Here is a 22147-nt window from a genome sequence, read left to right as displayed (position 1 = left end):
TAAATTTCAGTTCTGGCTCGTGCGATGGGTACAAAGGCCGGACGGTTGAAAGGTGGCATTGGCTGTTGTAAATGCGCTATTTAGATTACAGTGGATACCCCGTAAACGAGCCCCGTTTTGGTGCAAAGTGCATGCTAGATCTCTTTTATTGGCACTCTTTTCAAGTCAAAATAACAATCGAGGTGTATTTAAACACACTTCAACTTTAACGTCAACTTCATTGCTTTTAAACGTTATCTTATAAGATGTTATTAAAAATTCGATCGAAATTTGTTCCTAAAGTAAATTTCTCTTAACGGAAATTCCTTTTATCTTATCCTAACGAAGACAAAGAGTCGATATTATTTGTATTTATAGCCACAACAAAGCCAACGTGACCACTGGTCATCTAGATGTGCCTCTGCGAATATAAGCTCTTCAATCCGAATCGGAAACTTCCCAATCTAATCACACTTCCAGGTTATTTAATGAAAGCAAACGCGTGCCAGATCTCGAGAGTCACTGGTTTTATTCCTCTGGTGACTTCGATTAGGCGTAACTCAGGGAAAGGGAAAACCTTTCCTCGAACCACTTTCAGGCGAAGCCTATGAGGCAACCTTATCGCCACATAGATAAAGTGCTTAAGGCGAAGCATGCGTTCAATAACAAAGTACCTCCCCGCCCTGCGGACGCGTAGCCTGTGGCCGTGAAAAACTACCGATCATGCGACTGACTCATGGGTGTATCTGCTTCGCGCTCAAGTGCAGGGCGGGACGGACCGGGGAACTGGTGGCACTCGAGTTCTTGGATCAAGAGCTACAAATTCGGTTCCAATGCGAAAAACATGCGGCGCAAGGTAATGATGGGCGGAATCCGTCTCAATCTGAGTTCGGTCACTGTTCTGATAAGTATGTATAGGTATGTTTATGTATCTGGGCCAAGTTAATTGTGCTTTCTGCCGCGGCCACTTGACGGCTAGTTAGTGTTTATTGCTGTTTCCATTTTGGCTGTGCTCTTGGACGTGGCCTTATCATGGTGGTGTCTAGAATCGCTACCAGTCTAATGGAGAAGCCATGAACTTGTTTCGTGCTTATCGGCAGACTCCACTTGAGCGGTTTCCAGGGTTTCTTCCTCCTGGCCCACTGAATTGGGTGGTATCGAATCCGGCTGTGAGTCGGGGGCTTTCTTCTTCTGAGAGGTTCTACCCGTACGTCTCCTCCCAGGCAATCAATTAGCGCCCTGCTAAGGCTTCCGCATCGCCGGGTGGTGGCGTGGAGGGGGGTGGCCAAGCATTTGCTAACTGCGCCAGTCTCAACTCGGGTTTCTTTCGAAACTTTGTTTTGGCCTGGTTGATTGCCTTAGATTTCGGCTGCTGTGAGCCAAAACTTGTTTGCGGTTCTAGTTGCCTTCGGCTTCCGCTTGTTGTTGGCCAATGGCCATTCGCTCGCCTTAACCCCGGACGACGGCGGAGATAGACGGAAGTAGCCAAGATCGGCGAAGATCGATGCTGCCTTGTTGCCTCTCCGTTTATTGACCCCGTCCGATGCGAAAGCATCTGAACCTTGAGCCGGGCAAGGGAACCGCCTTCAGCCCCTCGCTCAAGGAATTAGCATAACTCGGCGGCGACAAAAGAAAGTCGGAGTCGGCGTGAGTCAGCAGTTTGGACCGTTTGTAATGGTTAAGCATTTTGGTACTGCCCAAGGTCGGAGTCCAAGTGTCCAAGGCTGGAGCTGGTGTTCTGCAACATTGAGCTGCAGCTATCACGGCAGCTGAGAAACAGAGTCGGAACCAAATTTTATCACGTGCCGCGGCTGAGATCCGAAAATAACTCGGCATGCAAATCGAAACGAGATATTAATTAATAACGGCACTCCGAACAGCTCCATCGCGGATTAGCATGAAAGGTCCGAGCGCATCGAGAAACACTTCCGTTTGACCCCAGATCGACGTACGCAGGCGGAAGCTGAGAGGTCTTGGCTCGCGCCTTAACAATTGTGTCTAACTTTGACTGGGTTAGCAAATCGCCGCTAGGGCCGCCTCCCCAGTAACCGATTGCTTCCTGCTTCCATTCGCGGATGCTGGTCTCGTTATGGCCACGGAGCGATGGATATGGTTGGGGTTCTGCCGCCGAATCGGGCCCCGAGAACAGAATTCCGCATTATGCTGTCAGCAGTACGTCGCATTGCTGAACAATCGGGCCCCTCCCCCCCTCTCCGCTCCTCACCGCACTACCGACGCCCCTGCCCATCTGCTAGCCGCAACAGATGAATAGCCAAGCGCAAACAACGCTTACGATCTTGCGGGGGCTGGAGGGGCCCGGGCCGTGTTGTTGGCAGCCAGCACTGCGAAGTCGGTTCATGGCTGTAGTCTCTGGTACAAAGTCCAAAAACTCGAAATTCGACTCACAAACACACACACACTCGTCCAGAGCCGAGCTGGTCGAGCTCACATCGCAGACATTACAGAGCGCGCTAAATCACGCTTAAGATATTCATTCACGAACATTCTGCGGATCTGTGGAGCAAGTTTCCCAATCCGCGTTACCCTATCCCCAACCACAACCACAACCCCAACCCGAACCCCAAAACCCGATTTCAGCCCCCAGGGGGATGCACCGACCCTCTCAAAGTCCAGCGACCAGCGTGATCTCCGGCGGGATGGGAAATGGGAGCGAGCGCTAATTGAGCACCCTCGAAATTAATTAGCTTGACCCACTCCACTCCACACATTAAAGGGGAACTCGCACTCGCATGTAGGTGGGCCAAGTTCGGAAATCCAAAGAGCCGTCGTGACGTCAGTGGTCAGTCAGTTTCCGAGTCGCAGGCACCTGAAGCCAAGAAGCCAGGAACAGGTTCAATTGGAATGCACTGGGGGATGTTGATTATGCTATGATGATAATCTTGCAAATCTCTTAAAAGCTCAGACCAGCAATTGAATGATTTTGAGCTGGAAAGGAATACATTTAAGGCGGAACATGATATTACGTATAGTTTAGCTACCAGCGTTAACAAATGAGAAGAGTACTATGTAAGCATGATGCCGCTGAGGTGGGTGCCATTTTTGGCAGGTATCTGCGACCTGTTTGTGTAGACGCAATCAGTCAGAGATCAGATCGAGTTGGAAGCCCCCGTTTCCTTGATGTCAAGAATCAGAACCGGACTTTCCGCTACGCAGCGGGCTGAGCCGACTTTTGCATAGTGCCGCATGACTGGGCTGTTTTCCTTTGTCATCTGTGTTTTGGGTACGCCTCACATCCACTGCCTGCCCAAAAACAAACCCCCATCTCACATCGAGTTGCAATTGGCTTAGAATTGCGCACATTTGTCTCAGATTGCGAAACTCCGAAAATGTGGCTGACGCAACATTGAGAACTGGACAATAACACCATGGGGAAGATCACTCATACGCCCTGTGCAGCAGTGTGGGTAATTACACGCTTACAAGAGGAGGCACGGGCAAAAGCTCGGACTTGAGTCACACGCACACCAGCACAAGCGAGTCATTGGACTAGTTTCATAACTGCCAAAACAACAACGTGCCCCTCTACCCACCTGTCCGCCGGCCCGCCCCACCTTTTTGGAGCTGCAGTTCGGCTTGGAACGACTCGGATTCGGTTTCTGTTTCGGACTTAGTATCGGGCTCGGCCCGGGCTCAGGTGAATCTGAATGCCACACACCTGGGCATGACCTTCATGGCTAAAAACAGCGGTTGCGGCGACGCCACTTCGCTGTCGAAGCGACTGCGGCTGCGACTGCGATAGCGGCAGAGCCCGCGACTGCGCCGGCGCACCGAGCGGACGCTAAAGTAACATTTTACGGCCAAAACCCAAAGCGTCGACAACAACAAGAATCTCAATAATAATAACAATAATCGACAAAGACGTTAAAAAGCAGCAACAACGCACAACACTCAACACGACGGCAAACAGAAACCACAACAACATAGCCCCCTCCTTGGAGCCCAAAGCTTTCGGCGCGCTCGAGATCGAAAGCTACATTGCAGGCACAGATCTCATCTCGGTTGGAGTCGGCCATGGCAATACCCTAACCGGAAATCGTCGAGCTGCGGTACTTAATATATAGGTTTTCAGCTGTGAGACGTACTGCTACTAATTTCATTTTTTAACTAATTATTTTAATACATCTAGCCATTTGCGAACTATTCATCTGTTGTCGACTTCGCAATATTTTGAGCACTCTTTGGTTAAGCACCTGACATACCCTAAGTAAAAAAGCGAATCCGCTGGTAGACCGGCCCCTGCCTTTCAGATTGCATTCCTCCCCCTGGTCAGCGTTCAGCTTGTGGAAGGCGAACCAGTTTGGCCATTTAGGGCGCATCTCCAACGGAGCCGGAGACAGAGCCAGAGCCAGAGCAGGTCGCGCCTCCTCCTTCACTGGGCCACCACGCATTTAATGGCAACTCCTCCGAGCCATGTTTTTGCCCACTTAATGCTGATTTGATGTTTCAAGCGTGGCCTGCTCAATTGGTATTCCAGCGGGCAGGCAGGCCAGTGTTCCTCGCCCAGCCCGCTCCCTGTCTCCGCCTCCATTTGCATAATTAGCAGCGGCCAGTCCATGATCTGTCTGCTAATTTTCCATTGCCGATGCTCTTCTGGGGATTTTTAGAACAGTGCGAGTTTATTTTTATCGCCAGACATAATAATGAACGAGATGACAAGAAACGGGGATCGGATCGACGTCTCTGGAAATTCCACGATGACTGGCATCTTGTTCGAACGTGGAAGAGCAATTAAGATATGAGGCAGTTCAAAATATTGGTCCTTTATTGGCGTTTAAAGTACATGGGTTCAATAATTACACGTGTCGACTGATAGGATAATCGGTATTCAGCAGAAACGAATATCACTCATACCACACGTGGTACTGGGTCTCGAACGGATGTAAGTCCCCGTCTTCGAAGTGAATCTGCAGCAGTCTTTCCTAAGTTGCGGTTTGTAAATCGTCTTATCAAAAGCTCGTTGGATTGTCTTAAGGTCGCTTTAATCGGAAAACCAATTGAATATTTGGAATCTAGGGTGCATAAATTACCATGACAGCTGCAGGTCCAAGCCGTCACTGTGGGCTGGGTGGAACTACGCATTAGCTGCCCATTTAAAGTTCAAAACAGCGAGTTCGATGTCTTGATATCGCTGGGTGCGTCTTTCGTTTTGCGGCCTAGCGTTCGATGTTCAAGTGTCGCGTCGCGGGTGAAACTAATTAAGTAAATTTAACACAGCATACCGAACAACTACCCCACCTGCCCAGAGGCACTCTAAATACTAGATGCAGGCACTAGTACGTAAGCAAAAACGAAAATTGCAATTTTAATTTGGATGAGCATCAAGCTCGCAAAGCTACAAAGACGTACGTACTACTAGAAAGTACAAACAAAACAGCTGAGACTTATGTAATTAATTTATACTTACAATTCGGTGGATCCTCTTTGATTTGGATTGGGATCTGGTTTGATTTTGGTCTGGGGGTTTTCATTAAGTTTATTATCACGTTACAGTATGACTTAGATTATGTATTCCTCGTGTGGGTTCTACAGCGTCTATATGCATATTAATTGGGTACACAATACCATACATAATTACATGAGTCGATTAATCCAATTTACAACCAAATTTTGCCCAATTGGAATACATTATAATTGTTGCCAATACAAACAAATTCGAATTCATTGTAAAACCAGCTGGAATATACTGCGATTTCCGTTATTTTATCCAATGTCTGGCATAAAAAACAATCGTCTTTATCTACTTAACTAAGGGAACAAAACAGTAAAACAATGCCTTTTCTTTTCATTATTCTACAAACAATTTGGCTAAACAATTTTAATTTGGATGGATCGTAATGTGGGTTACTTAGAGGTCTACTTCCGAATACTTTGGTAATAAAGTTAATTAGGTGAAATGTTCTGTCAAGTCTAGCAATAAGATGAGCTATAAATGTTTGCGGGGTTGATTTAGAACTTGCATTGCAAGGTAAGGATATTTTCCAAATTACCGCACAAACACACAAACGCTCTATAAAAACTAAGGAATATTATCAGTTATTAACTTATGTAGAGTAGTATAGTTACTAATATCAACGTATTCAAGCTATGATTGGATAGTATGAGTTGGTAGGATAGTATAATTGGACATGCCATGGAAATAGTGTTCTGAACACACTTTCAGCTTGGGCACATAGACCGTTTAAAAAACAAAATTTTAATGTTACAGTAAAAGAAAGTACTTCAAAAACAAAATATATGTAAATACACAAACGATTAAATTCAACAGAATATTACATAGTATAAAAATCGTTTGATATGCTTTAACTAAAATCTAAGGTGTCTAAAGAACACTTTAAAACCGAAAATAATACTTAGAAAACTTCTGGGTTATGATTACGATTATAATGTAAAAACTCCATCAAAAACAATTTTCTACATGCTACATTTTTTGTAATACGATTCTGCACCAGTTCATATGTTCTATTACGGCCCTTGAGTATTATGGTATTTTTGTAAATAATCGTCTTCTCTTATAAGTAAAAGTTATTGCGCTCAGTTTCAGTGTCTAGTCTGAGGGACTAGTTTGGACTGTTAGCCTATATCTTAGCCTACTAGTTACTGCCTATATGATGTGTTAAGAATAAGTATGATGATGATATTAGTTCTATTAGTTAGTTAAATCAGTTCTATTCGCCATTAAGACCACTCAGTTGATAGCTTTGATGCTCCAAGCTGCGCTTTAAATCGACAATGGTATTCAGTATGAGCTGCTGCTTGCGATTACTACCGCCTATTGCATGGCCCTTGGCCTCGTCAACGGTCACGTCTTGCATAGAGCTCTTGGCCGACACGGAGGCCATCAGTTTCATTTGCGAACGCTCATTCGACTTGCACCGTCCGTTTGAATCTGTGTATCATTTGATTAAATATTTCACTAACAAACTAGCCGAATCACTTACCCAATTCCAAGTCGAAGTTCTTCTTTATGCGCTCGAACGATGAGCTTCCCTTGTATACTTTGCGCTTTAACGGCTCGCTGTGTGGGCAATAAAAGTTGTTATTAATATTTAATTCGGCTTGCAATGGGTTTTCCATCTTCGTATTCGATTCATCTTTGTTATCCATCGTATTCGATTGGGGCTGAGGCAAGTAGTTGTGATTGCCAATATCCTCTACAGCTATGCACTCCATCTCAGAATCGCTGCCGTGGAAGCTAATCACCGTTGTCGTGGTCGTGGATGTCACCATCATCGTGCGTCGCTTGCTTTTTGGACTCTCCTGAAGACTCCTTCCATTTAGCTGAAGTTGTGGCGAGAGTGGAGCAGAGGGCGGGTTGCCTTTTATCTTGCGTGGCGGCAACTCTGGTGGAGCATTTTGATTCATAAAGTTGGTCAGATGCGTTTTGCGAGGACTGCAACGAGCAAGCTTGGGACTGTTTGGTGGCGAAGAAGCAGACGATGTCTCAAACTTGAGCATTTCTATGCGCTTATTAATGGCTGCTGCTAACTCATGCTCAAGCGGAGGAGAGTTCGGAACCGGAGCCTGTTTTTTGGAGTCCACTTCACTATTTTTAAGCATTTCCACGCGCTTGTTGGCCAAGGGATTCAAACGCCTCGGACTGGCGACAGGTGTGTCTCTGGGAATGCTAATTGTGATACATAATAAATAGTAATGAACAAAATACTTTAACTTTAAGGTTCTTTACCTCTGTAAGCTGTTCTTCATAGATTCCAGCAAGGACTCCGCTTCCATAATAAGTTGTTTATACTTCATATCAGCCTCCAAGTCTGCCTTAAGAAGTGCTTTTTCGCTTTCTGCGATAGTGAGTGTAGAATTTTTATTGATGCTACCAAAAATCAGCGAGTTGGAGCGGTTTGACAAGGGAGACGTCTTGTATATTCTGTGGACAATATTATTAAAAAGACTATATAACATAATTAAAGTGTTGTCTTATACCTCTCTCTTGGACCCAGTAGATTGCGGCGCAAGCAGACGGGCGTGCCACCCACACTTCGGGTCCCTCGTGGCTCGCGAAGAGGCGACGATGGGGTCTTTTCGCGATTTTCACAACTCTTCTTACGTGTTTTAAGGAACCGCTTGCGTCGTCGCTGTTGGGAGCTTTCCCCTGTCTCCTGACCGCTCTTGCGTCGGGAGCGGACTGATGCCTTGCGAGTCATCATGGGACTGATGGGGTTATTAGTATAGTAGTGACAGTTGCCCAGATTTCGTGACAGATCCTTGCGGTCCAGTTCCACCTCTTGCATGGATGAAGTGTCTATAAAGTCAATTTCCAACAACTCGTCAGTGTCACACTCATCTCCCGCATCTTGTCCAGTGTCTAGCTCCGAGGCACAGCAGTCAGTAAGATCTGAATCACTGCTAGAAGGCGAATTGAATATATAAAAGCAAATTAAGTTGACTAGGCAAGCAATGAACAACTGCAACTCACCTTAATATATCAGTTTCCTTTTCGTAAATGTAACTCTCGTCAAACTTCCCAATCATTTCGTTAAGGGTAGCCTCGTCATCACTAAGAACGAAGGATGTAGTGGTAGCTCCAGTTCCGCCACCAGCTACTACGGGTGCTGAAGTTGTTGTAGTCTCGGCGTGCTCCAAGTGACGCCGCTTTATGGTATGTGGGGCATGCATATTTTCCACTTCAGTCGAAGTCGAAGAGCCCTCGGACTCGTAAGCGACTCCGGCTCCAGGTGCAACACCGGCCCCACCCCTAACAATGTCCACACCAGCCTGTTTGGCTGCCTGGATAGGAGTAGCTCTGCACTTGGGGGTTGCTGCGCAAGGGACTGGCTTTCCTGCTTTGTTTGGTATTGTTTTGGCCGCCGGAACTTCCAGTTCATTGCTTGACTTAATGCCCGACGAGGTCGTGGAGGTAGTACTGGTGGCATCCAGATCCAATCGTGTGGGGCCTGTGGAGGTTGGCAAGTGCTCTCCCGTGTTGTACCAGGGATTTGTTCTTATGCGACAGCGCTGTCTCGGAGAGGGAGCTGCAAAAAGTGGGAGAAAAAAGGAAATGAGAGATGGTACTTCAGGCAAGTAGAGACTTTAAATGGGTTAATTGCTCAGTTTGCCGGCAGGCGGACTAACAACACTGACACTCACACTCAAAGAGCTTTGACTGCTGCCGCAGAGCTAGCGGACTGGGCGACGACTCCAGGCCATGATTGGCACTTGCGAAGTTGCTCTTGGGCAACGGATCCATAGGCGACATCTCCTCAATGCGGTTTAGGCCGAACTTGTAACGTTGGGCCTCGACGGCCAGCGAATTGACGCTCTTGGGGAAGTAGTGGGTTCCCGAGCGCATGTTAATGTAGTACTCAGGTGGATTGTAGTTGCTGGCGGCGCATGGCGATGTGCCATCTGTGGAGTAGCCCGTGGAATAAGCGCTTTCTGGCGAGGGCAAGCTGTGTGGCCGGGGTCCCGGCATAAAATTATTGCGCTGAATTCCTCGTGGAGTTCGCATACGCGAGCCGCTAAGAGGAGCGGGTGGAATTGGCGGTGTAGCTGTCAAGGTGTCCAAGGAATCGCCAAGCTGAGCCGGTGCTAGCTTGGAGGGAAGCAGGCGACCGTAACGAACATGGTTGTTGCTTTGCCTTGGCTCTTCCTCGTAGACTAGACGCATGGCGCTTAAGTTTTCTGACTGCGGGCGCTGTTGTTCCGCAATGGGGGGTGGTGGTCGAAGTAGCAAAGCGCCAACTTCCTCATACTCCACCTCCTCCTCAGGTGGAATGTGATATTCCCCATTTAAGGACTGCTCTTTAAAAGTGGCTTGTTTGCCAGAAGAGGGCTCCTTTGATCCCGTTGACCAGGACAACGACGATATAGAGGATGAAGAGCAGTTTACCCTGATAGGCGATTTCTCTGCACAGGAGGGGTCCTTGCTATTGGGCACGCCTAAGTGGTGTGACGGCTGCTGGATCGGTAGATGCGGCTGATAGCAGTGCGGAGCGTAAAGCAGGTTGTCCGACTTGGGAGAAGCTATGACATAGGAGTCTTCGTCTGGGGATTGCCAGCCATATCGACGACTGGGCGGCTACGGAAATATGATCGACGTAAGCGTTTTGCATATTCCTAAAAAGGAAGCTACTTACGTGACACTGGATGGGAGAGACCTCGCGTCTCCGCACCGGACTGGCGATGCTGTGGCTTCCGCTACTAGTCAGGACCGGGCTAGTTAGGTTGCTGCCCTGTGGGGGTAAGGTGCCCGCCTTCTTCCCCAAGCAAGAACTGCCTGCTTCCGCGGTCCCTTGCTTGTGTTTACTGCCCTTCTTGCGGGGACGCACAATATGCGTCTCCATCCAGGAGCGCAGCTTGGATCCAAACATAGTGGTATTCTAGTCTTAGCCGATGTGGACGGACGGTAATTCCTGAAAGGGAAGGTCATTAAGCTAGCTGGCTGCAATTCAGCTGCAACAATGAAGAGGAGTGGACTCCTGGGACCACTTTGCGCTGATAAGGAAATCCATTTACTACCGCACAAAAGCCGAACAGCTTTTCAGTAGGGACACATTTTCTATAGTTTAGGTGGGAGGCTGTGTTGGAATTTTATGCGAAATTACCTTACTTGCAAATGCGGCAGACAACGTTGGCCTCATATCCTTTGCGCCTCCTTTTATTGTGGCGCCCACACACACACTCGCACACAAAGATGAAAGGGCAACGGTAAATCTACACCAACACACACACGGACTTCGTCGGCTTCCTGTACTTGTGTTTGTTTGTTTTTTGTTGACGGTTATTTTTTGCCGTTATCTGTTACGTCGGGCCGAGTACCGACGCACCCAATGTTGTTGGGGGTTGCTCGTAAGCCGAGAAGCTTCAAGGACTTCACTCCCGCACTCACCCGATTGCGTATGTGTGTGTGTGGGCCTGTCTGTGTGTTACAGCTCTCGGTTGTAAATCCCACGTAACTGTAAATTTTATGTCAAGCTATTTTCCTTTTCGTCTGCAGACTCAAATGCTTAACGACATTTTGGCACTTTGTTTGTATTGTTATTGGTGATTGGCAATAGTCAATCTTCGATACCAATCAGTTTTGTATGTATTTCATGCAAATCATGTAAAAATGTAGTGGAAACTAAGGTGAAAAAAGCACAGTTCCTTCCTGGAAAAAACTACAATTCCTGATGTGTTAAACTGCCGCTTTTCACAGGAACCTTTTGGACTTTAACTTTTTTCCGTGGCTGTGTATGGGTATGCGATGTGTGAGCTTCGGTGGTAGTGAGAAAAGCATGCGGCAGAATTTAGTGAACTAAGGATGCGCGGACACGAATGAAAAGAAACATCCGTCGCCGTCGAAAGTAGAAAAGCTAATGGCGGAATGCGCAGTTACGTATGATAGCAAGGAGGTGCCACTTGCAGTAACGTCAGTTAGATGGAGAATTTTAATTAAAAGACTTCGTAAGAATGGGCTTCTACTGTTTTCCTAACGTTTTTTCCAGCTATTACAATAGATTCAACGCTTTCAGCCCAAAAGCAAGCTATTTTGATAGAAATTTACGTTTCGTATTGGCGCTTTGCAGCACTGACAACGCATCTGTGAGCACCAGCTGTCTTCCGCCCATCTGGCAACTCTGTCAAAATTATTTGTTGTGCTGAGAAACATGCGTTGCTATTACGAGGAGCTCGAGCTCCAAAGAGACGCCAGCGATGGGGACATCAAGACTGCGTACCGTAAGATGGCCCTGCGCTGGCATCCGGACAAGAATCCCGACCGTCTGGCGGAGGCGAAGGAGCGCTTTCAGCTGATCCAGCAAGCGTATGAAGTTCTCTCCGATCCTCAAGAGCGGTCTTGGTACGACAATCATCGCGAGCAGATCTTGCGGGGCAAGAACTCTGACTACGCGGAGAACTCCCTAGACGTGTTCCAGTTCTTCACCAGCTCCTGTTACAAGGGCTACGGCGACGATGAGAACGGTTTCTACCGCGTGTACACTGAGGTCTTTGTCCAAATCGCCTCCGAGGATTTGGAGTTCATGGACAAGGACGACCGGCTGGGGATGGCACCTGACTTTGGTCACTCGAACAGCAGTTACGAAGATGTAGTGGGTCCGTTCTACGCCTTTTGGCAGGCATACAGCACTAGAAAAACCTACGAGTGGCTATGTCCATACGACGTTCGCGAAATAAAAGAGCGCTTCATCCTTCGCAAGGTGGAGAAGGAGATGAAAAAGATCGTCCAGGCTGCCCGCAAGGAACGCAACGAAGAGGTGGGCAATTCATATCGCTTGTTCTGGTATTAACCTCATTTACTTAGGTTCGCAACTTAGTCAACTTCGTGCGGAAAAGGGATCGCAGAGTGCAGGCCTACAGACGCATGCTTGAGGAACGCGCCGAGGCCAATCGACTGAAGCAGGAGGAGAAGCGCAAAGAGCAGTTAAGAAAGCGCCAGGAAGAACTGGCGGCCGTCAGGAAGAATAATGTCTTTAACGAGGGCTACGAGGAGCAGCTGAAGCAGTTGGAGCAGCAGTACGGTAGCGAGTCAGACGATTACACGGATGAAGATGAAGATGATGAGGATGGCGAGGACTCTGACGGCGAAGGCGGTGCTGAAGCCGAGGAGTACGAGGTGGAATATGTAGACGATCTTTACTGCGTGGCGTGCAACAAGACGTTTAAAAACGCCAAGGCGCGTGCTAATCACGAGGAGAGTAAGAAGCATAATGAAAATGTGGAACGGCTGTGCCAGGAAATGGAGGAAGAAGAGGACGCATTCAACGAGGCATCCCATGAAGACAATTTAAAGGACGTACAGGAATCCCTGGAAGACTTGCAAATCTTTGAGGATGAGCTATCTGTTGATGGGGCTCCAAGCGAAGAAGAATCTTCACTAGCCAAACGGACCAAAAAGAACAAAAAGGCAAGGAAGTCCGCTGTCAAACAAGCGCAGGAGGAAGCCAGTGACGGACCAGATGAGTCAATAGAAAATAAAGCAATCAACAGCGAGTCAGAGGATGAAGACTGGAGTAAAGGCAAAAAGGCGAGCAAAAAGAGTAAGAGCAAAAAGACAACGACAAGGAAGGTGAAGCCATTAGAGCAAACGGTTCCGGAACCAATTACAAAGGAGGCTAAAGCGGCTCCAAAGAGCGGAGATGAGGACCTCGACCCGGACAAGCCGCAACACACTTGTGTCACCTGTAGGCTCGTCTTTGATTCGAAAAACAAGCTGTTTGCCCACCTAAAGAAGACGAACCATGGCGTCTACATACCCAAGGCAAAGCCTGATGTTGAGGGCAAGCCTCCTGGCAAAGCTAAGGGCAAGCGCAACAAGTAGGTCGTATGGATATCCAACCACACATTGTATCTATACTTTAGAATGTTAGAAGTTTATTTATGCTAATGATAAATTTAATTCGTGAATGAAGTTAAGTATGCTCGCTCTTAGTCAGATATTGTTCTTATTGTATCCGAAGGCAGCTACGGAATGCACACCAGTTTGGTGCCCGCCTCCACGCTTCTGCGAACGCGGGACCGCATATTGGAAGACTCTGCCTTTAGGCTTATACCGGCGGCAGTGAATGTAAGGAGTAGGCCAATGATTCCGCAGTAAAATGAAACTCCTGTAAGGGTTAAGTTTAGTTAGTTTAAACGAACAGTTTTACTGAATTACCTAAGCTACAGTCGGCGGGGTAAAAGGGTTCGGCATCCATGCCGCATAGACGTTGAATCCGGCTAGCTCGCCATCCCATCGGGTGCAGAAATAGAGCCAGCATCATACATATTCCTAGAAACAAGGCACACTTAACTGCTGCGAAGATATTGCATATAATAGGAGCTTACCTGCTACCACCTGGGCGCAGGCCGTCATGTTGTGTATGCTCTTGCCACAGGCCGACTGGCGGCAGCAGGTGATCAGGGTCAGGAGCACCGTTACGGACAGTATACTCATTCCCAGCGTGACGAAGAACATTGCCGCTTTCCATTCGCCGGGGTAAACGCTACTGTCCGTGGCCAGTCCGTCCAAGTCGAAGCGGCCGCAGCTGAATCCGCCCTCGTGCATCACCTTACAGCGCGTGTAGATGCCCACCGAGGAGTGGCGGTGATGGCTGGCGTTGGAGTCAATTCCTTGGGCGGGGCCCACCAGCCACTTGGGCGTGACCAGGGCCACAGCGAAGAGCATGTCCGCCACCAGGGAGCAGAGGAACCACACCAGACTGGCGCTAGTGATAATAACGTAGCACATTTCGATGCACCAGATTTGCCACAGTACACAGATTCAGCGATCGACGACGGACGCCAGCAACGCGTCAGCACTTGCCGGATAGATAATAGACTCTAAGCGCTGTGGCTTTGTCTGGGCACACACATCCCACACCCACTTTGCCGTCACCCACCACCACCGTCGCACCACTCGCCACCACCAGCAGCGCGGGGCCAGACCAGAACTTCCTCCCAGCTGACCAGCCCGAAATGGAATTGTTTATTTTATGCTTTCGCCGCTCGCTGTTATGCGCTGCCTTCTGCCTTCTGCTTTCTGCCGTCTGTTTTATGTTATTCACCCCACTCACACGCGCGCGGAGGGTGACTGGGGGATAGGGGGAGCACGGGGAGAGGGCGGGTGCGAGGCGGTAGACCGCCCAGTTCGCGGCTCTGTCAAGAACTCAATTCGGAGCTGACGTCGTGCGCGGAAATAACTCTGCCTCGATGGCGTTTTCGCTAATCCCCCAAGCGGCTGCAGCTATTTGGCAACTTATTCCACACTCTGGATCTCTGGATCTGAGCTTCCGTTCGCGCAGGCGTGTCTGCTGCCGTTTCTCACCAGCGTCATCTCTCGCCGACTCCGACCGACCGAATGAATGGGGCCCATTAAAGCCAGCTGCAGTCCCAGACGGAGCCAGGCCCCAATCGCAGCACTGGGAGAAAAGGTTTGGTGCATCTTTACATTTTAACAATACATCGTGATACTCGTATTCTATTTTGGTTTTGCTTTAACGAGTGTAAACTTTAACGAATTTAAGTACTTTAACCCAATCATTTTACTAAGAATCTAATAATTTAATTAAATATATTTTAATTTGAATACCTACGTTTTCAGTGCCTCATGCAGATGTGGGCGCCGACTTCTCATTGAGAGCGTGGAAATCCAGACATTCCAAATTCAGAATCAGTCCCCGATTGGCTCTCCCTGGCTCTCTGCACACACGTTCGAGTTGGATCCGATCTGACAACTCCACCACAACCCCACCAATGCCTCCATGCCCCGATCGGGTGAGTAATGCACGCCGCCGCTTCGATTCGGGCTGATCATGTGCAATTCCGATCAAGACGATCTCCGGTCGAGCGGTTATCAGTTGGCCGAGTCTGTTGGGGGCCATTGCGTCATCCGCAATGTGTTTGTACACAGTGATCGTGACCGAGGCCGTAATGGGATCCGCACACAAATTGCGTCGCCTCCGGAAAGCACTTTCACTCTCCCTTTCATTGCCGGAACAAATCCGCTGCTCATCACTTGTCATTAGCCAAGATGTCGCGCCGGATGGTCTTCCTTCAGTTGCTGCTCTGGACAGTTGTAGAGGGCCACTACTACTACGACTACGGGTACTGGGAGATCAACGAGCCTCCGCCGCTTTGTTCCGACTACGAAATGCTGGTGGTCAACACCCACCAGTGCGTGAGGCGCTGCAACATCGTCTGCCGGAATGGAGTGTGCTTTGAGGACGGAGCCTGTCCCTGTGCCGACCAGTATCTAGCGGGCAATCCGGATGGGTTGGTGTGTGCTGCAGAGTGCCTGCCCGGGTGCAGGGCGGCAGGCGGCTACTGCGCCGCACCAGACCTCTGTGTGTGCCGTAAGGACAGGCACTACTACTTCGATCCCCTCTCCCAAAAGTGCCGCCACAGGGCGGCCCGACTGCTGGATCCCTGCCTGGGGTGAGTATGATTCTTGCTCCTAACCTTATCGCTTCTGAAATGAATGTGCCCTTTGACTTTCGCAGGCGCTGCACCCATGGCACCTGCTCCTCCGACGGACGCTGCATCTGTGCCCAGGGATACGAGCTAAGAGACAGCCTGCTTCACGGTCAGCAATGCATGCCAGTCTGCGATCAGTAAGTTTCATTGTCTCCGTATCTTTTGGCCATACTGACCCTAAAATATATCCGCAGCAACTGCGGAGCACGTGCCTACTGTTTTGCTCCCAACTTGTGTGCCTGCCGGCACAAAGAGCATCATTATGCCCACAATGGTGTCTGCTCCAGGGACTATTAACTTGGAGGGGCAGTCGGATACAATGGGGCTGTTTTAGGTCCCGCTGATGACGCCTGGGTTTAATATATGTATTTATTGAGTAGGTTTATGAATAACTATATTACGCTTTTAAATAAATTATTTATCTCATAGAAAGGCAATACGAATATACTAAATTCAAAAACGCATTGTATATTACGAGTGCTTATCTTATAAATAATCGTTAACAAGATAGACGACCATATGGCACTCTCTTGTGGTTCCTATTGAGTCCAGAAACTGATGTGCCTCACCTTTTGCAGGGCACAATTAAGAGAGCGCTGCGGACTTTACATTTTGAAAGAGAGCATGCCAACTGGTTTTGTTTTGGTGTTGCTGTTGTTGCTACCGCACACATCCCCCGCCAAATTACAAAGTGTCTTTGTTATTGTTTATAACAGATCTGCCACATGGAAGTGCAGAAAACTACAATACAACATACAATATACAATTTTCGATTGCCACCGATCGGCTGGGAAACCGGAGCAGACATGCGTACGTGTTCTGCAGAGGCGTCGCCTGAGAATTAAAATGTTGTGAGGGGGGTCGGTCTCGAAGAAGGAGCGTGTATTCAAAGAGGGGCTTCTGTACTCAGCATTTATTAGGCTTCTGATAAGGCCCGAATTTTAAACTGTTTCTGCTTGTGGGACCCATCATATTTGGGGTATTTCAACTAAACACGCACCCCCACCCCCCAGAGTGTATTTCTTAGATAAAGCCCAGCGAAGAAAGGCAGCGCCGTCATTTTTAGCTTTGCGCGTGTGGCGTGTTATTGTTTTACTTGTTGTTGTTCCCGTAGAGGCGGGCCTCTTGGTCTCGACGACAGGCACAGTGGGCAGAATCACAGAACAGACTATATTTAAATTTCTAGTTGTTTTAACATTATGTTATCTGAGAAATGGTATATGTTATATAAATATTATTAAGAGGTATTTTCCCATTATTCATATTAAAATGAACCGAGAACACGTTCTAATGAGTCCCACTGTGCCAGCAGCAACAACAACAAAAGCAGCGGCAGCACTCGTGTCCGCCGCCGATGTTCTCCATCGCGATTCAGTTGGAGTTTTGCTGGCCATCGGCGCGGTTGTATCTTTGCTGGAGCTCCTGCACACCATCCCATCCAATCCCGAAGAGCTCTCTCGCTTTTGCTTAGTGCAGCAATTTGCAATTTTAATTATCTGCAGGCGGTTCGACCAGAAACTAAAAGACACAGGAAAATGGGCCAGGCAAAGGTAAGCTGAGTGAGAGGGCAGTACACTGGAAAGCCCACGCACACATGCACACCATTCACTTACATATGTATGTATATAAGCGCATCCCTTATCCTTCGTCCTTGGCAAGTGGGCAGCCCCGAATGGAAAGCGTGGAAAAGGCTGAGAAGTTGCTCCTAATTGCAGAAATTTTAAAGTTATCCGATGCTTGGAAAGTTGAGAGATAGTTTATTGAAATTTTTGAGATATCCATGTGTGTGAGCCGTCGTCTGTTCTGTGTTATGTAAGCGGATTTGCCAAGATGCTTTGATGCAACCGCTTGCCTAGTAATGACATTGATTTAAGGCCGCTTGCGTGTGCTATCCATTTACAGCAATGATTAGACCGATTTAAGCAATTATTAATGCACCTAATGACATGTGTACAGATACCGGGGATATACATATGTATGTACCTATGTACCTGAGGAGGAGGCGTAGCTGCTGCGCAGTTTGTGAGGCACGCATTCAGTCCCAAAAATACGAGAAAGCTACATATATTAGCAACCATAACCGACTTTAAGAATAAACATGTGTGAATGCACGAAACCGGTTTAGCCATCCCATCCTCGCCCAAAAAGCGGTTCATCTGGGAATCTCGCTAAACACCGAGACGTATCGTGAACCACCTTATCAATAAATGTAGAGCGCTAGCCAGTGGAAAGTATTTGGTTGCCTGATAAGCCATGGCGATCGATTGATACTAGTAGAGCAAACTCTCACAAGATACCACCTGTTTATCAGATCTCTAACCTAACCCTACTTCTCTGTCTTTTCGCCACACCCACCTCCCACGCACTCCACAGAAAGTCTCCTCCGCCCTGAGCAAGCTGTTCGTGTACGGCGCCCTCAAGTACGGACAGCCCAGCAACTCAATCCTGGCCAGCTCCGGCAACGGATTCGCCAAGTTCTGGTGCAAGGCCACCACCACCCAGAAGCTGCCGCTCGTGATCGCCACCCGCTACAACATTCCCTTCCTGCTGAACAAGCCCGGCGTGGGCTATTACGTAACCGGGGAGATCTACGAGGTGGACGACCGAATGCTCAATTCCCTGGACAACCTGGAGGATTGCGAGGAAATCTACACTCGCGAGAAGCACGACATGAACATTGGTGTGGGAGAGGGGTAAGCTTTTGTCGAATCTGACGTCATTTCAGCAATGGGGTGTGATCATGTCACCCTTTCCCTTCCAGAACCGTTCCCTGCTGGGTGTACCTGCTGCAGAAGTACCCGGAGAACCTGCTCAGTTTGCGCTACTTGTCCAGCTACGAGAACTCAACCACCCATCCATACATCATGCGCCATCGCCGCACCCACAAGCATCCGGCCCAGGACGACCTCACCTACGAGGCCCAGAACTAATGACCTATGTAGGTTGTGGTGTCGCCCGTTTCATTGGATGTGCTCTGGATAGCCTGGCCACTAATCTTATGTTACCGTAGTTGCATTTTAAGACCGTACTTGCAGACGCAGATGTACTGATCGATATATACACGTATATATTGGAAAATGATATACACTGATATACACATATGTACCATACGCATTATTTAGGTTTTAGCTAACGTAGTCTGTAATTTGATAGTTTTCGACAAACAAAGCAAATAAACTGAAGAAATTCAAAGAAAACTGTGATCTCTCTCCTCTCTTATGGAAGTAAGGTGCTGGGCAGCACCTACCAGTCTCTGGTAATTTTCCACCGACTGCCGAGTGCTTCTGTTTCTCGCGGTGTACGGGGGCAAGATTCGGTGCGAATGGCAGCAAGAAGAAGAGAGGGCGGATTATGTCGACTGTGCAATCTACAGGTCGGATTTGATAGTACGATACGCCTGGAAACTGATAAGCCCGGCGGCGGGAAGCGCAATGGCTGAAAAGCTGAGAATGGCGGCAAGGGTTTTTGTGTATGGCACGCTGAAGCGCGGGGAGCCCAATCACCACTGGCTGACGAAAAAGGAGAACGGCCAGGCCCGCTTTCTTGGCAGGGGAAAAACGGAAACGAAGTTTCCCCTGGTTGTGGGCACCCGCTACAACATTCCTTTTCTGCTCGCCCGTCCAGGCGAGGGGAATAACATAGAAGGCGAAGTCTACGAGGTGGACCAGACCATGCTCTCCAAACTGGACATACTTGAAGACTACCCGGACTACTACGATCGCGAGCAGCAGACCATATTGATGGAGCAGAATGAGTATTAAGGTGTGGGGCGATTGCCAGATGTGAGAACTCACTTTTGCCCCTTTGTGTAGAAGCATTCAGTGCTGGCTGTACCTGATTCGCAACTTTCCAGAGAAAATGCTGGCCAAGGAGCTGCTGATCTCGTACCACAACACCCCGGAGAGGCCGTACAACGAAAAGTCAGTACGCACTGTTTCAGCCAGAGATGATCTTTCTTACTGATTTTGCAGCTACTTGGAGAGCTGCCCGGAAGACCTCGCCATGGATGAGTGAGAGACGGAATCGTATAAAAAAGTAACGTTTATAAACGGATTTCAACGCATGGCTATTATTCGTATTGTATTACATTAATCCATTCTTCAAAAATGCAAAACGAAATGAACAATAGTAGTTTGTGGTTTAGGGTAAGAGTAGCAGTGGTGGTTTATATGAATCAAAAAGCCTAGAAAATCTGCATGTGCTGGCGCAGAACCCTTGTATGACTTGAGCTCGGCAGCGGACACTGTGGTAGATAGCGGTTCCCGTGGCCAGCAGCAGCACCGTTGGCGTGGGCTGACCTAGCTTGCTTCGTCGTCGAGAGACTGGAATCGGTTGGAGGCCGCCACCGGGGCAGCCGTGGACTCCTGAACGCGCTGGAAACGGCTTCCGTGCCGGACTTCTTCAAAGGCGGGTTCGTTTTTCTTCTTGCGCTGTTCCTCCGGACGCGCTGCACTGAGTGTTGGGAAAAACTCGGTATTGGTGATGTCGGGGGCGGCGCGTCGTGGACGCAATGCCCCCCCAACAGTGCCGCCTCCCAGACCGCTTCCGGCCTGCTGCTGCAGAGCGTTCGATTAATCTGGGTCTGGATCGTCTAGCTCTTCCTACTTACGCTGTATCGTAGCGCGGGTGAAACGTAGGTCTTGGACGAGGGCTTTTCCACCTCCACGGGCACCGGGATCTGCATTACCTCCTCGGCTGGGACCACTTTCTTCCAGGGTCCGTGACCGACGCGCTCCTTGTTTACGTCCGCGTTGTCATACCCATTGCTGTCCTCATCGTCCTCGTCGTAGTTGCCGCCGTCCGGGGCAGTGGGCACGCGAGCGGCTCGCGACTCGGCACTTTCCTGGGCAGTTCTGGAACGGTCCGAAGAGCTATAGAGAGCGGGTTTTCGCAATATGCGGGGTCATATGGAAAGTTAATCACTGAAAGTGGCCTTTTCTCGTGCTCATCGAATAGGCGGTCGGTGTAATGGTCGAAAACTCACATGGTGCTCAGCTGGCCGATCTTTAGACCGCTGTAGTCCTTGCGCTGCTCCTCCTCGAACTCCTTCCATTCCTCCTCGACGGGCTACGGAGCAGAAAACAATGAACCTATTAGCATGCCTTCGGTGGCCAACGAGCCCCGATTTCACCAGCCCTAGATTTGGACTCACCGGGGCGGACTCTGGCACCTTGGTGCCGCTATTCTCGTTTTCGCCTACTACTGCCACGCCGCCAGCGGCTGCCTCCGGTTTCTTAGGCTTGACCACCTCGCGCTTGGTGCCGTCCTCCAGGTTCTTCACCATCTCGTCGGCGGTCACGAACTTAGTCTTGTTCTTGGACTTCTTCTTGTCCTTTTTCGCGAAGAAATCGTCCAGTTCGGCCATGGCTTGCAATTAATTATAAATGAATAAAATTCGCGACAGGAAATTTGGAGAACAACTCTGCACGCCTTTTGTGCCAGATGTATCGATAGACGGGCCAGGGCTGAAGATTCCTGGAAATTCGCAGCGAAATTACAAATTTTCGATATACTTTCACAATTTAATTTACATAATTAGTTTTTTTTTTTTTTTAGCTTGATTTATTTTCTGGGTAATTGTGACTAATCAGTTTAAACATCACTGTCAGCACTTAGCTGACAGCCCGAGCTTCGATATCCAATCTGCATGATATCGATATTTCCAACTTTGGCGGTCTTTTTGAAAGCAACTGTAGTGAAGTGACTGTTTGCACCGTCGAAACATATTCGTTTTTTTGCAACAAAATTGCTAACATGCATAATTTACCGTGTGCAAAAATCGCAGGAAAGACTGCATTAATTACCTATATTTGCTACATTGGGCAACAATATATTTGCATAGGAGATTGATAACCACCTAATTAAGACAAACAAAGTGGAAACCACCGCCGCGGTGGCTGCGAATGCAAAGCTGGACCATTGTGTAATGGAAACCAAACGGATCCGTTGCTAATTTTGCATCCATAATGACGTCAATATATCAAATTCGCGACAAAGCGGCAAAGGCAATAAAACTCGTCCATTTAGCAAAGCTAATGTTTCCCAAAATATGCCAAACAGTTCCTGGGCCTGGGACTCGCATCTTGATGGACCGCAGCAGCCCCACCCAAGTACTTACAAGTCAACTACTTGGCCCAGCAGCCTCTTAGGCCAGACGGTCAGTTCCGCCTAGATTAGCCCAGCCAATAGATATTTATGTCTGTACCAACACCTGCCGAATACCGACCACTACGACCACAGTACG

General features: G+C 48.5%; 7 protein-coding genes across 12 annotated transcripts; 4 read left to right on the top strand and 3 right to left on the bottom strand.

Annotated features, from left to right (window-relative positions):
* Nucleotides 1–4744: 4744 nt before the first annotated feature.
* Nucleotides 4745–11404, bottom strand: LOC120447011. Of its 3 annotated transcripts, XR_005615902.1 has the most exons (9): nucleotides 10557–11404; nucleotides 10089–10364; nucleotides 9100–10030; nucleotides 8429–8984; nucleotides 7936–8358; nucleotides 7685–7879; nucleotides 6939–7624; nucleotides 5405–6886; nucleotides 4745–5153 (listed from the first exon to the last, which is right to left on the bottom strand). XR_005615902.1 is itself a non-coding variant. In XM_039628326.1 (8 exons), the coding sequence occupies exons 2-8, from the start codon at nucleotides 10320–10322 to the stop codon at nucleotides 6666–6668; spliced, it is 3246 nt and encodes a 1081-aa protein (XP_039484260.1). In that variant the 5' UTR covers nucleotides 10323–10364; nucleotides 10557–11404; the 3' UTR covers nucleotides 4745–6665. The 3 variants fall into 3 exon arrangements, 2 of the variants coding, with proteins under 2 accessions (XP_039484260.1, XP_039484261.1); XM_039628326.1 differs by having other exon boundaries at nucleotides 4745–6886; XM_039628327.1 differs by having other exon boundaries at nucleotides 4745–6886; nucleotides 7936–8355.
* Nucleotides 11405–11513: 109 nt separating this feature from the next.
* Nucleotides 11514–13380, top strand: LOC120447012 (dnaJ homolog subfamily C member 21). Its single transcript, XM_039628328.2, has 2 exons — nucleotides 11514–12206; nucleotides 12254–13380. Exons 1-2 carry the CDS (start codon nucleotides 11601–11603, stop codon nucleotides 13268–13270), a joined length of 1623 nt encoding a protein of 540 aa, XP_039484262.1. The 5' UTR covers nucleotides 11514–11600; the 3' UTR covers nucleotides 13271–13380.
* On the bottom strand, nucleotides 13302–14850 carry LOC120447015 (LHFPL tetraspan subfamily member 2 protein). Its single transcript, XM_039628333.2, has 3 exons — nucleotides 13777–14850; nucleotides 13607–13720; nucleotides 13302–13556 (listed from the first exon to the last, which is right to left on the bottom strand). Exons 1-3 carry the CDS (start codon nucleotides 14177–14179, stop codon nucleotides 13414–13416), a joined length of 660 nt encoding a protein of 219 aa, XP_039484267.1. The 5' UTR covers nucleotides 14180–14850; the 3' UTR covers nucleotides 13302–13413.
* Nucleotides 14851–15072: 222 nt separating this feature from the next.
* Nucleotides 15073–16372, top strand: LOC120447016 (wnt inhibitory factor 1). The gene is made up of 4 exons (XM_039628334.1): nucleotides 15073–15204; nucleotides 15456–15864; nucleotides 15930–16040; nucleotides 16098–16372. The coding sequence occupies exons 1-4, from the start codon at nucleotides 15192–15194 to the stop codon at nucleotides 16198–16200; spliced, it is 636 nt and encodes a 211-aa protein (XP_039484268.1). The 5' UTR covers nucleotides 15073–15191; the 3' UTR covers nucleotides 16201–16372.
* An 897-nt stretch (nucleotides 16373–17269) lies between these two features.
* LOC120447017 (troponin C-akin-1 protein) lies at nucleotides 17270–19100 on the top strand. The gene is made up of 3 exons (XM_039628336.2): nucleotides 17270–17453; nucleotides 18277–18596; nucleotides 18665–19100. Exons 1-3 carry the CDS (start codon nucleotides 17439–17441, stop codon nucleotides 18831–18833), a joined length of 504 nt encoding a protein of 167 aa, XP_039484270.1. The 5' UTR covers nucleotides 17270–17438; the 3' UTR covers nucleotides 18834–19100.
* A 135-nt stretch (nucleotides 19101–19235) lies between these two features.
* Nucleotides 19236–20026, top strand: LOC120447018 (putative gamma-glutamylcyclotransferase CG2811). The gene is made up of 3 exons (XM_039628337.2): nucleotides 19236–19657; nucleotides 19716–19823; nucleotides 19875–20026. Exons 1-3 carry the CDS (start codon nucleotides 19335–19337, stop codon nucleotides 19915–19917), a joined length of 474 nt encoding a protein of 157 aa, XP_039484271.1. The 5' UTR covers nucleotides 19236–19334; the 3' UTR covers nucleotides 19918–20026.
* LOC120447013 (protein CDV3 homolog) lies at nucleotides 19930–21394 on the bottom strand. Of its 4 annotated transcripts, none has more exons than XM_039628330.2 (4): nucleotides 21056–21394; nucleotides 20888–20970; nucleotides 20513–20774; nucleotides 19930–20456 (listed from the first exon to the last, which is right to left on the bottom strand). In XM_039628330.2, the coding sequence occupies exons 1-4, from the start codon at nucleotides 21266–21268 to the stop codon at nucleotides 20202–20204; spliced, it is 813 nt and encodes a 270-aa protein (XP_039484264.1). In that variant the 5' UTR covers nucleotides 21269–21394; the 3' UTR covers nucleotides 19930–20201. The 4 variants fall into 4 exon arrangements, with proteins under 4 accessions (XP_039484264.1, XP_039484263.1, XP_039484266.1 ...); XM_039628329.2 differs by having other exon boundaries at nucleotides 19930–20459; nucleotides 21056–21391; XM_039628332.2 differs by having other exon boundaries at nucleotides 20513–20756; nucleotides 21056–21381.
* Between the last annotated feature and the right edge of the window lie 753 nt (nucleotides 21395–22147).

The sequence above is a fragment of the Drosophila santomea genome, chromosome 2R (assembly GCF_016746245.2).
Source record: "Drosophila santomea strain STO CAGO 1482 chromosome 2R, Prin_Dsan_1.1, whole genome shotgun sequence".
In the NCBI taxonomy this organism is placed as follows: Eukaryota; Metazoa; Arthropoda; class Insecta; order Diptera; family Drosophilidae; genus Drosophila; species Drosophila santomea.
Note: the sequence above shows the minus strand (reverse complement) of the source record. Positions and strands in the feature narration are given on the sequence as shown.